The sequence below is a fragment of the Perca fluviatilis genome, chromosome 9, assembly GCF_010015445.1.
Source record: "Perca fluviatilis chromosome 9, GENO_Pfluv_1.0, whole genome shotgun sequence".
In the NCBI taxonomy this organism is placed as follows: Eukaryota; Metazoa; Chordata; class Actinopteri; order Perciformes; family Percidae; genus Perca; species Perca fluviatilis.
This window is the reverse complement of record NC_053120.1, coordinates 11,269,040-11,287,360: the sequence shown is the minus strand read 5'-3', so window position 1 is coordinate 11,287,360 and position 18,321 is coordinate 11,269,040. Positions and strand designations below refer to the sequence as shown.

Below are 18,321 nucleotides of genomic sequence, written 5' to 3'. Positions count from 1 at the left end.
TATCTTGTCATAAATAAAGTCTTCTATTCACAGCTACTATATCAACAGTGTTTGCATGTTATGTGAAATAAAGGAGTTTGTTTTATGAGTATGAACTATATGCATAAAGCTAACTATCAAATATTTGCATTTAAATATTCTCTAAATTAAGTTAACTCTCACCAAAGCTTTACAGTGTGACATCTTAAATACAGTTTTGTTCTTGTAAAACACACACACACACACACACACACACACACACACACACACACACACACACACACACACACACACACACACACACACACAGTGCGTTTTACTATCTTTGTGGGGAACCATCATTGACATAATGCATTCCCTAGCCCCTTACCCTAACCTTAACTGTCACAACTAAATGCCTAAACTTAACCCTTACCCTCACCCTAACCATAACCTAATTCTAACCCTAATCATTAAACCAAGTCTTAACCCTCAAACTGCCCTTTAAAGTTGTGGGGTCCAGCATTTTGGCCCCACAAATATAGTTAAACAAGAACACACACACACACACACACACACACAAACACACACACAAATACCCCCATTTGACTTAGTGGTCTTACTTTAGTACATGTCATAACTTTGATGTGGAGATTACACTCGGGTACTTATTGAGTTAGATTTGTTTTTGTCCCATGGCTACATAAAATCCCTTAACTTCAATAGCAATATTTACCAGTACAATCCTACAGCAGGGTTCTTATCATTTTTTACACAATGTGTGTATGTGACTGGTTGACTGTAAATTTGAATTGCCCTTTAGGGATGAATAAAGTTGTTTGAATTGAATTGAATTATACGTATATACGTATACATATGTCCAAATATACAGCATATATACAATTGTAAAGACTTTTTAGGGAATATATCTGTGACATATGACCTCAGTATTTCTAAAATTCAGGTTACACTGTGGTCACATATTTGTTCATGCCATTCAGAATTACTGGCAATCAAAACTCATGATGTTTGTAATTCATTTGTGAGTGTTTCACTTTGATTAATGCTATACATATATATATATATATATATATATATATATATATATATATATAGAGAGAGAGAGAGAGAGAGAGAGAGAGAGAGAGAGAGAGAGTCTTTAGATTTAGAAAGAAATACTTAAACAAATTACTTACTGTAGGTGCTTATAGGTTACAACTAAAATCCCTTTCATATTTCACAAGCCTCTACAATGCAGGAGTCTTTTGAGTACTACTACTACTACAGTACTCAAAAACAGACTTCTCGCATTGAAAAGAGTGGTACAATTTATGTAAGAAATCCCTTGGTTTCTTTTGCCAAATCTTCCCGTTACCTCACAGTAAGACTACAGAGAACACTGGGCACCAAAATGTTATTCAGGTCAAAAACAGAACACATTACATTTGGCCAATAAACCTCAACATAGAGCAACATTTTCTGATCAACAATTTAAATGTAACTATAAATCAAGGAACCTCTGTGCGTGTGTATGTATGAGTGTGTGTCTCCCACATACGCAGTACAGCAGCGGGGGCGGGGAGTGGCTACATCCCTAGACGGCTGATTGCGGTTCATGGAGAGCTAATGTGCTGATGGAGGGTCTGGCTACTCCACATAGCATTTGGGGATGGGAGGAAAACGTGCTCTGGTTCAATGGCATTTCTTTAAACCAATCAGAATCGTAATGGGCAGTGCTAAACTCCACACAAATAAAAGAAAATAATAAAAAAAATATAAAAAATGCGAGAGAAAGCTCAGATTGTACAGATAGTCTAGCTAGCTGTCTCAAGTTACCCTACAGAGATCTGAAGAGCAGTTAACCACAGTCTTCATGAATCCACCGAATTTGAAATTCAAACGCAAAGAAAGCAGAAGGAAACGGAAAATACATGCATCCGACTCAGACACCATCGATGTAAATGGGTGAATGAGAGGCAAATTGTAAAGCGCTTTGTCCGGTAAGGTAGGAAGGCGCTATATAAATGCAGTTCATTTACCATTGGATGAGTTGATTCTCGAGAACGCTTTGAATGGGCACGCCACCCAAGCAGCAATACTGGGAACCAAGCGTTTCATAACTGCATTTTGTGTCACATGTTGTTTGTGGGAATTTACACAATTAATTTGTGAAAATAAAAATACTGGGAACCAAGCAATCGGCCCATTCCGAACAGGCCCGCACCCCAAACGGGCACCCCACTGGTTACAGCTAATTTGAACTACATTCACTCTGTGTGATTGCCTTAATGCACCAATGGGTCCCCAGACCTCCCTGTGACACACCCATGTATTATGTATAAGCATGAGCCTGGTGAATATGTCAAGAGATAAATGAATAATTACGGTTTATTTTTTCATTTTTGGGATGACCTGGTTGTTAGTGCATCCTTTATCCCGGCCGAGCAGGAAATAAACTGCTGAGACCAGCAGAAAGAGAGATGGAAAAGAGAGAGAGAGAGAGAGAGAGAGAGAGAGAGAGAGAGAGAGAGAGAGAGAGAGAGAGAGAGAGAGAAACAGTTGAATCCATCTCTCTGTTCTTTTTTTTTTTGGGGGGTTCCTTGCGGGGGGGAGAATTTTTGTGGGGGGGGGGGGGTTTTTAAAACCTCCACCATGCCAATGAACTGTGTGTGTGTGTGTGTGTGTGTGTGTGTGTGTGTGTGTGTGTGTGTGTGTGTGTGTGTGTGTGTGTGTGTGTGTGTGTGTGTGTGTGGTTGCTAGTGTGTGTGTGTGTGTGTGTGTGTATATACAGTCTATATTGCTGATGTGTTATGAATGATTCTTAAAGGCCCCATGACATGGTGCTCTTTGGATGCTTTTATATACAGTAGGCCTTATTGGTCCCCTAATACTGTATCTGAAGTCTCTTTCCCGAAATTCAGCCTTGGTGCAGAATTACAGCCACTAGAGCCAGTCCCACAATGAGCTTTCCTTAGTATGTACCATGTGTCTGTAGCAATTGTGAAGGAGAGAGGGGGGGCAAGGTGGAGGGTGGGGGTGTAGCCTTGACCAACTGCCACTTTGCTTGTTTGAAAGCCATGATGTCTCTCTCTCATGGGTGGGCCAAGTTCTCTGGGTGGGCAAAGCAGAGAAAGGGGAGGTAACCTTGCTCCTTATGACCTCATAAGGAGCAAGATTCCAGATCAGCCCATCTGAGCTTTCATTTTCTCAAAGGCAGAGCAGGATACCCGGGGCTCGGTTTACACCTATCACCATTTCTAGCCACTGGGGGACCATAGGCAGGCTGTGGGAACTCACATTAATGTTAAAAAACCTCATAAAGTGAAATTTTCATGCCATGGGACCTTTAATCTCTATGTTTGCACAAGCAAAAGACAAGCTTGGAAATGTGCATCAATTCATCTGTTTATATGTGTGGCTGTACGTTTGCTAATGTGTGTTCCTCTGTTTTTGCATGTGTGTTTGTATGTCAGGTTGTGTGTGTTTGTGTGTGTGTTTGACTCACCGTTCTCCACACCAGATGCTTCACAGCCATCTTCATCATCGCAGTCGTCTCCGCTGCCTCTCTCTGTCTGTGCGCTCCCTCCCTCCTCTTCCTCCTCCTTTCCTCTGGCTTTGCTCACCCAGCCGAGGTCCACTAACACCTCCTAAATAAAACACACATACAATACAAATGTCTATAAACACTACACATACAATACAAGTAAAGCTGGGCAATATGGAGTAAAATCAAATATCAAATATACATCACTTTAGTGTAATGCAGCCTTTAAAACCAGGAAAAGACAACCCTTGTGTCATATCACGATATCAAAAATTTAAGACGATATCTAGTCTCATGTATCAATGTCAATATATTGCCCAGCCTTACATACAAGTGGCTATATGGATGGCAATGTTGGTCTGACTTCTCATCCAGCACCATCATCAGGTCAAAATTGCAATTTGTCCAACATTTTGATGTATGACTTAGTACTTACGAACTACATTTCCATCAGCCTCAGCTGAATTTTGTGTTTAGTGCTAGTTAAAAATGTTAGCATGCTTAAAGGCTTAGCTGAGATTGTAATTATACCTGTAAAACACTTACATGTCACTGTGAACATGTTAGCATGCAGATGTTAGCATTCAGCTCAAAGCAATTAGCCTCCCAGAGCCGCTAGCGGGGCTGTAGACTCTGCGTGTGTGCTTTACATTTTTGGCATTTAGCTGACCTGAGAATGAGTTACAGTAAGTGCAAAGGAGAATAAGCTTCAACTCACAAATCACAAACATTACAAACAGCTAATAGTGATGAGGTCAAAGGTCAGCAATGTAGCGTGAACTGATAAGACTTTTTTTCTGATATATTTTTCCTTCTAAAGGCACTAAATGGCCACAGAAACATGTACAAAAGCACTACAGATCATGAACACATACACAAAGTCAGAGATCAGACTAAAGGGTAATTGAGGCCATGCTGTCTCTGTGTGAATCCATATTCTCTACTGCTCAGTTAATTCACAGCATGGGTGCTGTGTCATGTTACATAATTGTGATGCCAGATGGAAACCTCACGTCTCCTAAAGCTCCGCTAACGAGGGATTGAAAAAATATCAAAAACAACCATTTGGTGGACTTTTAAAATCAAATATAGGCATTGTGGATTAGTTTCAATCAATGGTTGTAGAATCTGATTAACTCATAACGGACTACGCAAACCTTTTGTCCAAGTCAGAAACTATGACACACCAAAATGGGAGTTATTAGGTTTTTACACATATACAGGAACATATAATTGGTTCACAGCATGATGAATGTGTATAGTAGAGAGTCAGGGTGGGTAATATATAAAGTCCAGCTGAGTGCAGAGATAAGGCAAACAGCCACTGGTTTTAAAAAGGAAAAAGATATATTGTACTGACATCTCATTCTATTTTATTCGAGATAACATTTTTATATATACCGCAAAGCGGATGCCACCAAAATTGTAACATCTATCATATAATGATTTATGTTACCTTACAGTGGTGAAATCGTTCTGACAAATCAAATACTACAAAGGCTGAGAGTCAACTCTTTTGGATTTTATAATTACAAACTTTAGACCTTCATTGTCATTTAAAGTAAGAGCAGGTATAACCACGCTGCCAACGCTTCTGAGTTGCTAGACAGAAAAATCCATCCTCCTTTCCAATATTTAAACATGGCTTAACTCTGCCTTGCAAATATAATCCCTTTAACACAAGAACATATTGTATAAGCTGTTGCTATACAGTATATTGTGGTGCACAATGTGATGCACACATACTGAGTAAGCAAATATTATACATTCACAGTGCAGCAGTAGACCCACACATAATTATAATGCACTGCACATGTGATTGACTGGAACAAAGACAAACACAGACATGTAGTATAATATATAATATTAACATGACATATACCATATATGTGCTTAACAAACAGGGCTATAACCTACTTTTATTATATGTGCACTGTTGCTTCATATTTTGAATAAATGATCAAAAGTCCAAGCTATATCTCTAATTGATATTTTTTAACAGTTTAAAAATAGCAATTATTAACATTGTCTACCTATGTTTTAGGTTGAGTTTCCCTACTGGATAGATGCAGGTTGGACACATAAGGAGGGGCATCTGGCCTCCACTGTACAGTAGGTGTAGGGAAGCCCGTGGAAACAGGGGGGAACCAAGGTTGTTATATGACAGCATGTCCGAAGGGACATGGAGACAGACTAGACTCAGTGCAGTGATTCACCATTATGTCATCAAACAGCAAATTAGGCCTGGGGGAGGACAGGAACATATTACAGCAATGTTTCCACCAGGACTGTGTTTTCTTAGTCATGTGGAAAGGCTAGAATTTAAATAGGATTTAGGTCATGTGGCACTGAAACTCTCCAGTAAAACCAATAGGCCTACAAGTCAAATTATTTAATTTAATAATTATTTTTATGTTACTGCTGTATATATCTATAAAAGTTGACTGTAACTTAATGTCACTGGCCTTTTGTCATATGAAGGCATAAGCACCATATGCATATAAAAAGCTGAAATAAATCTGTGAAAGATAACTGCTTCATTAAATTCACTTTATTACAGAAATACAACCGTAGCTGTAGTTTTCTTAATTGACTTCCTGGAGTCCAGCTGTCACACTGACGTTGGAGATATGAGACTGTTTTCTGTCTTCTTATGCTTAACAAGAAATCGAATAAGCGTATTTCCCAAAATGTCAACTATTCCTTTAAACAAAGCAAAGATTAACTGAAGCTCTGATGAACCTGGAATGCTCTCCTGAACAAAGTTAAGCAGGCTTCCTGTATTCTGCCGACACTCTAGAAATGGTGAGACCGCTGCCCTTTTAATATGCAAGGGCAGCTCTCACAGGGTTGATAAAGCTCATCCTGGTTGGCTAAGCATGTACATACACATTTTAATTGCACGGATACGCCACTGGCTACACTAATAGAATCCCATTAGAGGGCAAAGCCTGTGTAAAACACAACCCACTGCTGCAAAAGTCTAATTAACACATAACACAAAATTGGGACAGTGAAAGATAAGAAGAGACTGAGGGAAAGACAGACAGAAATGCAACCCTCTTAAACACTGAAATAATTAAAATTCCAAAGATGCTTCTTTGTCTTGTTTCATATTTTGTTCCTCCTCTAATCCTAGCTGTGCAAGTGTGTAAATGGCCCACATGACAGGCAGGAATAGTTATTATTAAATGGTGTGCATTAATGTGTGCACCTCAGATAAATGGCTTCCTCCACATACAAAAGCACAGCTAGCTGAAAGAAGCACAGCCTCTGCCATGGATTTCCAAAGTTGACTCTAAACTTGTTCTCCAAATATATCAAAAAGATGGAAAGGATGCACACCATTTGGAACTGAAAATAGTTTGCAATGCAGATGAGCTGTGTTATATCTGACTTGTGGCCTGTTATCATTACCATCATCAATTCAGCGGGACACTTTACAAGTCCAAAAACATTGATCTCACTTTTCCTATCCTCATAGTGTGTGTGTGTGTGTGTGTGTGTGTGTGTGTGTGTGTGTGTGTGTGTGTGTGTGTGTGTGTGTGTGTGTGTGTGTGTGTGTGTGTGTCTTTAGAAGCTTTAATAGTCTTTAAATGAATGAAAGAAGAAGAGGACATGTATCGGTTACATAGAATTAATGGGCCTGAGAAAGCAAATCTCATACATAAGTGATTGCATGGTGCATGTGTGGTTTGTGTATATGGCAGGGAAGGGATGCTGACTTAACATTTCCTCCATGTAAATGCAGCATGATGAATGGACTCACCACCAAAATTAGACGGAGCACAGAAAGAGCCTCAACAGCAAAAAAAGAAAAACAAACCATAGCATGTGCCATCCCATGTTTTTTCCACGATGATTCCAAAACCACCAACACTTTTAAAAGAGTTTCTCAGATGTAGTTGACAAACTACAATTTTCACTCTGACCTCACAATAAAGTACTCAGAGTCAGCGTTGAAAGATCTTGCTGCGACATCAAAACATAAGTAAAAGTATAAGTATACCTGGTTCATTTCAAATTGACTTCTCGATCCAACAAGCATGCACTTTAAAGGATAAGTCTGTTGATATTCTGTAGTTTTGTTGGTTAACAAATCCCATGACCAAAACCAATGATAAATTGATCTTTCTGCCTGTGTATCCAAAGCTTGACACATCTTCCATCCAAAAACAAACAAAAAAACCTGCTGCAATAAATCCTTGCTAGCACAGCCAAATATTGTCGCTGAAAATAGTCCCCAACAAAAGCAGTATTTATTCCTGTTTGACCTGTTTGCTTTTAAAATAATCCATGACCCGTTAAGTACCACAGACTGGCTTGGAATGTCAGAAAATATAAAGATAAAGATTTTTTATCTTATCATGGAATTTGTAAACAATTACCAAAATACAGAATACTGCCAGCCTCGTCCTTTAATGGCTATCATACCATACGTTTCGTTGTTGAATTCTTTGCTTGTTTGCCGGGTCCTCCTCTCAGTATGTGTTTACTTGTCTGCCCTTGTCTGTCTATCAGCCTGTCTGATTGTCGCAAAACAGACCTCAAAAACAGCCACATAATCCTCATAATTAATAATGAATTATCATTACGGATAACCTTAATGTATCATTTTATGGAGTCATATTCACATGATTTTATGAATCATTCATGCAAATCACAACACCATATTGCCATGCTGTTCAGAGTTTTGAAAATGCTGCATAAATCCAGTTTAATTGTTGAATTAATGCATGTATTATTGCATGTTATTATCTACATCTGTTCAGAGTGCTGACATTTAAGTTTATTGGATTAAGCAGCAGTTCACACATGAGGTGATAACCAATGATTGAGAGCCAGATGAAGAGAACACATCACAAACACAAACACACACACACACACACACACACACACACACACACACACACACACACACAATCCAGACCCCTGCAGCTTTAGCAACTGTGTATCCAGGGGCGTCGGACTGGGGGTAAAACCGATGTCCTGATTACCAGGGCCCAAGGGGAGAGAGGGCCCTTGAAAAGTCTGTAATATATTTAATTTCACCTGGATATTTTCATTTCCTAATTTAATTTCATAATGCATGTCAGATGAAATGTAAAGTTAGTGTACTGGCTGAATAACTTGGTTGATTGACTGACTAAATTTTGTATACAAAAAAGGCTATCTAAGGTCTCACCCACCCCTTGCTAATGCGCCAAATGGTTTGGTCCATCTGCACGCATTTTGTTTACGTTAGATCAGTTGAGCGTCTGGTGGAGCGCAAACTTCTGCTGTAGAAATGTCTTTCTCAAAGAAAGCCAAATCAGGCTACCAAAAAGAAAGGAAAGACAGGAGGAGGAGAGAAAACAAAAGGAGGGGAAACAATTGGTAACTGACTTCTTTTCAAAGAAAGGTGAGCACAAACTAGAAAACGAAATCCATGGTGCTAAACTTTTTGAATATCTCCGTGATCGTTAGTGCTAAAAACTGACTGAGACAACCCATAGAAAGAGCAGAACATACACTTTCAAATGATAATTTGGTTATACATGTAATCTGAGGTAAAGGCTAAATAAATAAAGTACACTAGCAATGCTGTTTGCATACAACACACCATTGTAATAGCCTAATTTAAAACATGTTTAATTTTAAATGAATAGGCTATAATGTCTATAATTAGCAATAATAGTCTAATCAGTGTCATAGGTAGCTTGGTAGCTCATCGGTAGATACATATCATGTCAACATTATAGTTATGTCAGATTCAGTAGATTTTTAGTTAACACTGAGTTAACATTGTGAAACACATGGCCCTCAGTTTCAGAAACTGTCACAGCAGGGAGCAACAGACCCCTCATCATCCTCTTTGGATTTGAGGCAAGGTGAGCTTATATCAAAATTAAAGCAAACCATCTTTAGCCATTTTGACTGAAAGGTGTTAAGTAACACTAACATCTTAGTGTGTTTTATTATATTAGGTTACAATTAGGATAAGAGGTTAATATCAAATGTATCCTTCATAGAGAAAGATGATAGAGATGATCTGATTGAGGATGATGGAAGTGAAGACAGCAGGGAGCACGAGTGTTGCTCTGAGCACAGTGTGGAAATGAGAGATGAGGAACTGGAAAGTAGGCAGAGGAGTGTAGACCAGTTTTTGCCAGAGGATCCAGGACTATGGCTAGATAAATTAACAGATGATCAGAGAGACATCATAGTATGCAGGCTGGCAAGTAAAGGTACAGAGAAAACAACCAAAATGTAGTAGTAACCACAGTAAAGTAGGTTAGAGAATGTTGAGAAAGGAGGTTTGAAATGTGTGTTATCAGGCTACTCTAAGCATTACAGTTAATAGTTATTATCCTATAAACATCTAGGCCTACAGATTCATGTGTACAGAGGCCCGATTATTATTATTTATTTTTTTTTGGGAGGGGAGAGGGTGGTGAGTTGAGGAACATGGGGGCCCATCAGGACTGCCTATGCATAGGGCCCAGGGTCTTGTGCTACGCCCCTGTGTGTATCACACCTACATCACACGAGAAACACCAAGAGGCTGAACCTAATATTTCACTACAACAATAACAGTCAAAGATCAAACTAACAACAGCATCATTATTTAAGCATGGATATTAATAATTCTGTCCAATAGGGCAGTGACTACAGAAGATATTAAAGGTGCAGTAGGTAAGCCTTATAAAACTAACTTTCTGTGATATTTGCTGAAACTGACCAGTAGTTCCAGTAGAACTACATGAAGCAGGTAATTAAAAAAATAAAAAATCTGGCTCATCTGGCACCACCTACAGCCTGTAGAGCGATTTGCAAAAATCCACCACTCCCTGTTCAGATGCACCAATCAGGGCCAAGGGCGGTGTCTAACTGCATGTCAATCACTGCTCATGCACACACACATTCATTCTCCCTTGTGGGGGGAGGGGTTTAGGAGACCGTTTTGGGCTTTAGTGGAAAGGGGGGAGGGACTGAGAAGTTGTCGATGTTCACATTTTTTGGCTAAGTCCTGGATCTTCCCAATCCTACCTACAGCACCTTAAATGCTTATGGAAAGAGTTATAACATCACCTTCAGATCCTCTTGTTAGATTACTACTCTGACTTCATCTACATCAACAATCAATCAATACAGTTTTAGAACAGAGGCCACTGCATAGCCTGCACAGTGGGATACATTAATATCCCAGCCCAATGCAAAAATATGTCACAGCTTACGCTATTGTGGAATGGTTAAAGGCAAAGAGAAAAAGACACTGACTTCATTGTGTGGGCCATTGCTAGAAATCTCAATATATCAATGTCAGATATGTACATGCTGGAATGCCTTCAAGATTATAAGGTATGTTAAAGTTCATGCTGATGTAAAGTTGACAAGTTGACATTTTGGCCTGATGATGACGCTGCAAGAAAGAAAGCTAATGTGTCTAAAATGGAAAATGTCTCTGGGGGAGAATTCCATGACCATCTGCCCATTACATTTCCTGAGTGTAAGAGGACAGTTTTGCCTGATAGTGGTGCTAGGAGAAAGGTCAGAGGGTCACAAAAAACAATAGGAGTCATCCTGAGGGAAACTATTCAGACAGGATGTTATATACATACGGTATATAGGGATATATTCAAAGACCATGAGGTCACCAGAATAACAAAATCATCATCAACTGGGCCCAGTTTAAAAAAAAAATTGATATGGATTTGGAAATCTCATGTTTTGCTATCCAGGATCACCTGATCCATCTTACTTTTATGCCAGTTTTTTAAAGGAACATTGGATTGGATCACTGTGATCCAAATACCAAATTTCAGGTTTACCAGAGCCTTAAATGGAACCAACAGTGTAGCCTTCTGGCTTAGCAAAGAACAACAGGTAGGCAAAATACCAGTGGCCACTAATAGCCATTGTTTGTTTTAATTTTAAAGCGCCCATAATTGTATTTTAAGGTTGTACCAGAATAGGTTTACATGGTTTAATTTTCAAAAAACACCATATTTTTGTTGTACTGCACAGCTCTATCTCACTGCTGCAGATCCTCTTTTCACCTTGTGTTCAGGTCTCTGTTTTAGCTACAGAAAGGCTGTTTCTCCAAATTCGGTCAGTTACAAGGCAGGATTAGCTGGGAGACTTCTTCTAAACAAGGGCGCACATGTAAGTAGTTCTTTTGTAGATTATGGTGAACTTGTGTGTGCTGTAGCAGTGCTTTGCCATTGAGAACAAGGTAGCATGCTAACGGTTGCGGTTAGCCAGCTCGTTTCAGCTAGTGACGTAAAAAGCCGTGCAGATCTTGACCAGCTCACCCGGAGACTGAAGGCAGGACACATTCAGAAACCCGTATTTCACTCAAAACAGCATGGATGGATTTTTTTCAAAATTTGTATGCGTGTGGAAGCACCGAAGACACAAATTAACACCCCAAATCCCAGAAAAAGGGATTTTTTCATAATATGGGCACTTTAAGAAACAGAAACACTGTAATAAACAGAAAAATTTTACATTCTTTATTTTGTTATGTTTTTTGTTTAGTTTTTTTGTTTACCATATCTCATTAGATGTGACATGACAATTTCCACATTCACATATGGTTCAAATATGAAGAAATGTATATATCATCAGTAAACTTAAAAAAACACTCTGATTTTATTTGGAACAAAAAATCACAACTGAATCCACCCTTCTGATGGGATCAGGATAATCCTGTTTTTTTGGATCAAACAGATCCCAAACTGAGTTCAAAGTTTTGAAAAACTCAAAGGGCAGGTTTGATCCAGATCAAATAAAATCAGATTACGTGATCTGATCTTAGTTCGCAATCCCTCTTTTGCTAAAACCCATTTCCAAGATTTGATACAATCCGTGATCCAAAATCCCAATGGATTACTTTTGAAAAACTGGGCCCTGGGGACCACAAATCTATATATTAATGTTATATCAAGATGACTTGCTCTGGATGGTGTTGATGAAAAAATTGACCGGCCAATCAATATTGCTATCTGTAGGCGATTAGCATTGCAAAAAGCTAACCCCTGTGAACATAAACTTTGGACTGACAGTAAGTGAAATAAAAAGTTTGTCGAGAATAAAAAATTGTGAGAATGGTGTGTGCCAACATTTACCTCACCTCTTTTTCTTATTCATGGGTGTGTGTACCTGTGTTAGCTGCTCCAGCCTCTGTTTCGCCCCCTTGAGCACAGGATCTGTATTACGGACGGTCATCTCTGGGTTCTCCTTCTGGGCTTTTAAACTGCTGCCAACCACAAGACCTGCATAACTACAGAAAGAAAGAACAAGCGAGAGACATGAAGTACTTTCTGTCCCAGTTCGGTGTGTGTGTGGGTATGTGTGTGTTACTCGCATGCCCCAGTTTTCCCACAGTCAGTATACTAGTGTGTTCAGTCAGGGTGTAGTTATTCACTTCATGTACGCGCACACACACACACACACACACACACACACACACACACACACACACACACACACACACACACTCATTGTAAAATAAGTTAACTCCTGGCAAATGAAACAAAGAAACAGACTTGTATTCAAGCAGAGGAGTCACTTGAGAAGTTCAGCTATGGTGACATGAGTTCATCTTCTGGCAGACTGATCTTAATCTTAATCACCTTGTTGAAGTCATGGAGATTTTATAAAGAACGGGTTGTAAACTGATTCATTGAACTCCATAAAATGTCTCTTTTATTTTACAAATTAACTATATTTGACGGCTATAACTTCTTGTCTTTTACTGAGTACAATTTCAAAGGCTATATTTTCTTTTAAATATATTGATACATATTTTTAGGTAGTATTTTTGAGTTAAGTGGTATTTATACTTTAATTTTAGTGATGGATATGAATGGTTACTGGACTCCCTGCACCATCTACAAAGTGTGTTTATTTTGCTACCATAAGAGCAGAGGTTTTAACATGCATATGAGAACGATATGGGCCTTTTAAAGTGCCCATATTATGCTCATTTTCAGGTTCATAATTGTATTTTAAGGTTGTACCAGAATAGGTTTACATGGTTTAATTTTCAAAAAACACCATATTTGTGTTGTACTGCACAGCTCTCTCTCACTGCTGCAGATCCTCTATTCACCTGGTCTCTGTTTTAACTACAGAGTGAGACCTCTTTTCTTCTTATTCTTCTGTACTATCTGTGATTGCACTCGCACATGCGCAGTAGCACAGATGTCGATACACAATCTAGATCATGTCAGCTAGCTAGCTCCATAGACAGTAAAAGAAAGGCTGTTTCTCCAACTTCGGTCAGTTACAAGGCATGATTAGGTGGGAGACTTCTAAATGAGGGCGCACATGTAAACTGTTCTTTTGTAGATTATGGTGAACTTGTGTGCGTTGTAGCAGTGCTTTGCTATTGAGAACGAGTTGGCATGCTAACGCTAGCATGGTAACGCTAGCAAGCTAACGGTTGCGGTTAGCCAGCTCGTTTCGGCTAGTGACGTAAAAAGCCTGGACAGCATGGATGGATTTTTTTCAAAGTTTGTATGCGTGTGGAAGCACCAGAGACACAAAATAACACCCCAAATCCCAGAAAAAGTGATTTTTCACAATATGGGCACTTTAAGCTAAATGTAATTTGGCCTGTTACCAGCTATGCATGATGGCTGTCCACTGGTTTCTGGCTTCTTCTGGATGATTTTTCTGAATAGCTACTTTTTCTGCAGCTATATGCATATAAGTACATCATACTGAACTAATTTAAATGACAAATTGGGTAGAGTGGCCTGAATGTGGCGAATAAACATCATCACAGAGTTTGATCCTTGGTCATCTAGCACATTGATGTTTCTTTCTGTAGTGGGCTATAAGTGAGTATCACATCATTTTGTCTGCGTGGGGGGATTGCAGTGGGTGGATCAAAAGGAAGATGAAGTGAGAGAAAAGAAAAAGAGAAGAAGCAACAGTTCATGAGTCATATGTTTCCAAGTCTCCACGGTCCAAACCAGCTCTGCTAGCTAATACAATCAGCCACCAACTCAGTAACCGCTGAGTCCACACCCTCGAAAACACACTCTGGCTATGGCAACAAGGGGAAAGGGTTGTGGGAACTTGAGAGCAGATGCATCCGAACATAAAAACAAACTACTTGACTAATGCCAAGAGACGGTGTAGTGGTGAAGACCCCAGCATCTGGAGCCATGCTAACCCTGCTGGTCTGGAATCAGATCCCATCAGAAAGTTTAGTCAGAATAAGAGATGTTCTGTTACCGATACCAGTACTATACCACCACGCAATAAAGCCCTAAAGAAAATCTACGTTATTTATGTTCTTTTTCTGTTATAACTGACTGTCAAACTGGATAATAAAAGAAAGTTCTGTGGCATTCATTGTTAGTGTTTGTTCATGTTTCACAAAGAGTTTAACATGAGCCAGACCGACAAAGATAGAAATCATATCACATCCATACAGGGATAGTAGTTTACAGTTGTTAAAACATAATAAAATATATGACACACTGGTATCGGATCGGTACTCGGTATCGGGCCATCTCTAGTCAGAATGCATGAAGTCTCTAATCAACTTTCTCAAATTGTTTTATTGTTAAACAGATTGTTTTCATACATACATTTTACTTAATAAAAGGATTAAATACTCATTACAGTCTTATTCTAATCAAAGTGTTGATTGTTGATGTCCTGAGGCCTGACTCACAAAGCAATTCCAGGTTAGTCTTTTTGTCACATTGGCAATTCATGAGAGAGGGAATGAATGAGACTACATATCCTCATGGGAAAATGAGGTCATTAGAGAGGCAAAAATAATAAGATGCAGTGGGGAAAAAGAATATAGCACTCAACTTTATCTAATATAATCAACAGATATGGCACTGAATAAAAATAAATTAAACATAGTGCTGACACTTTCAACATATTAAGTAGCCTAGAGTGTGTATGGGAAAAACAGAATTTCGCTCTTATGTTTCATGATGAGATGCATTATACAGTTTCTGCTGGGCAATGCAGAGAAGAGTACTGGAGAAAAACTGCATTGTAAATGATTAAACAAAATGGCTAGAGGAAAAGAGCAATTGATTAAGGTCCGTTTGACTGTAATACTGTTTACATAAATTAGTAGGAGCTACTTTTCAGTGTGCAAATACCACTCACATTTTTTAAAGATGGATTAATGGTTGACACATGGGGCACATGTTTTGATTTATATAGTTCAGCATCAGATATGCAATGTTAGACAGATCCTTGCACGATCAGGCTTTTATCTACAGTTTACATTCTTTAATTTACTTTGTGATGTAACCTATGGTGGGAAGGTCCACATTGTTTGTTTACTCATGAGACTATAGTTAAATTATTAAAGGGACACCCATCAGCTACAGTGTAGCCTAAATGTGAAGCTTCAGCAGCTATGCGTGTAACATAGCATTGACATTACACTTAAGATTTTCTATTCTATTCATATTCTGAAATGTTCAACATATAACAGCAATAGGCAGCACTGAACCAAACACTGATGGAAATACTGATATATGAGTATAGTCACTTTTCTATCTAGCATTTGTGCATAACTCATCCTGCAACAATCACTGTGCCACTGTGCCACTGGCCATTTATACATTTTCTCAAATCCTTTGATCTTAACATGCTCCAGAGGAAGTTATCCACACGGCACAAAAAAAGTTAGCAAGCCTTATAAATACAGAAGTCTGGGTTAATCCTAAATTAGCTGGCTAACCTACTAATCTTATAACACAGACCATATCTCATGGATGGCTTTTGTATTGCTACATAAACAAAAGGCACATTCCAAACACCAATCACCATGGAAACTGCTTACATTGATTACAAAGATGTACCATTGAACAGCAAAAGATCATACAGCGCACCACTGCTAATGACAAGAAATTAATTCTTCTTTGACCGTTTCATTGAATGAGACAGTATGGTTGACAAAAACAGGATATGCTACATGTACCGACATTCCCAAAACAGAGTGATTGAGTATCTGTGACAACATGATATTGGACTAATGTAAATGCATTAACACGTGATGAAAGGTTCTGCAAACCTCACCCTAACTGATTTATAAAATCCAAGGCAATAAAAAGAGCAAAATATGAGAGGAAAGAGGAGGAAAAAAAGACAGGAAAAGAGAAGGGTGAGGAGGGAGGATGAAAAAAAAGCTCAATTAGAAACCACACACTGTGCCCCAGGGGGAAATCCCAAGATTCCTTAGACTCCAGCAAAGATTTTAGGGATCAGTGTCAACACCACACGTCCAATGACTCTGCCACACACCCAAGACGGGCAAAACCTCACAAATATTTTCTTAATGCGTTAATGCTCGAAATGTGTGTCTTTATTAGTAACAATGTAGCCAAGAGTGACAGGCAATTGATTTGACATTTATTTATTATTAAGGTTGGATGAGACTTGCCTTTTTTTTCCCACACACACACCCTGTTTACAGTTACACTTACAAATAAACTAACTCATATACTATATAAACAGACACAAACAGAACAAAATAATTACCATAATTAGTTAAAGCGTCATGATAACGACAAGTAGGTCGTTATCATGCATGGCTTTGAAGTTACAGAGGTGTATAAAGTGTTTGGGTTTGTGTGGCTTTGCAGTTCATTTTGTAAAACCAGTGCACCAACAATACAACAGTCATTCCTTTTAGAGCATTGAAGGATACATACAAGATGACAATTTTCCAACAAGACATTTGTAGATAAGTAATCACCAAGGGTTAATATTTCTCTCAGTAAAGGAAGACCAACCAAACTAATCATTAAAAAATGCAGTGATGTGAAGTATTACAATTACCTCAAGTAATGTCAAGTCAAACTGGAGTAAAGATTGTGTAAATCACAAGCAGCTGTTTAAAGTCGACAATTGTTAAAAATTGGGTTGAAAAATGGTTGAAAAATATGAAAAAATGTGTTTTCTATATGATATCTAAATATGCATTTTTTTCATTGATACCTGTTTCTATATGCTGTGACCTTCTAAATATCAAAACGAGTTACAGTGGAGACAATGACTGTAATATATATATATATATATATATATATATATATATATATATATATATATATATATATATATGGATATTGAGCACAGTATAAATGTTTTTGTATTTGCATCAAATATTATGGATAATTAGCATCTTGCAATTTATTAAAGAGGAGTTGTAATTTCTCTGTAGCTACTTGAACAGAATCAGCGACACAGAATATTAGTGAATCGTCTGCATAAAGATGTATTTGACTATACAGCATGAAAGAAATGTCATTACCATGACATGTACAGTACTCAGATTGGGCTGTCCCTACCCTCGCACACGAAAGTCATGTCATAAACAGCTCTGAAACTATTTACAGGCATCCCTTCTGACTCCTAATGAAGTCAATCTTTGTAAAAAGTAAAGAATAATCAACTGTATCAAATGTTTTTTTTTATATATACAGTATATATAATAAATAATAAATATATAAATAAATAAATATAATATACAGGACAATATTCCTATTGTCTAAATTATCTACAGCTAACATTACATGTAATGTGGAGCTAGGATTGACTCTAAGAGACATGGAGTGCTCCAAGAGGAATGCATACAGTTGTTATTAACTAGCAATTCCAGGATAAGTGACAGGTAGGACAACAATATTTATTAGGGCCACTGCAATCTCCACCGCAAATGCAGAGGGACAACACGAGCCAATATCAATGACTATATGACTATGCAAGATGTAATGGAAAATGGGCTGTCTAACATCTACAGTAAAAAGCTGAAATGGGAATTGGCAGAGTTGGCTGTATGCAACTAT

General features: G+C 38.3%; 1 protein-coding gene across 1 annotated transcript in view; it reads right to left on the bottom strand.

The window, feature by feature from the left end:
* Window positions 1-18,321, bottom strand: part of LOC120565497 (glypican-5-like) — a 55,660-nt gene that overhangs the window by 16,733 nt on the left and 20,606 nt on the right. Inside the window, exons 9-10 of the mRNA XM_039811329.1 lie at window positions 12,647-12,767; window positions 3,464-3,605 (exon numbers count right to left, since the gene is read on the bottom strand). Of these exons, the coding sequence (XP_039667263.1) occupies window positions 3,464-3,605; window positions 12,647-12,767 (263 nt within the window). The remainder of the gene's footprint in view (window positions 1-3,463; window positions 3,606-12,646; window positions 12,768-18,321) is intronic.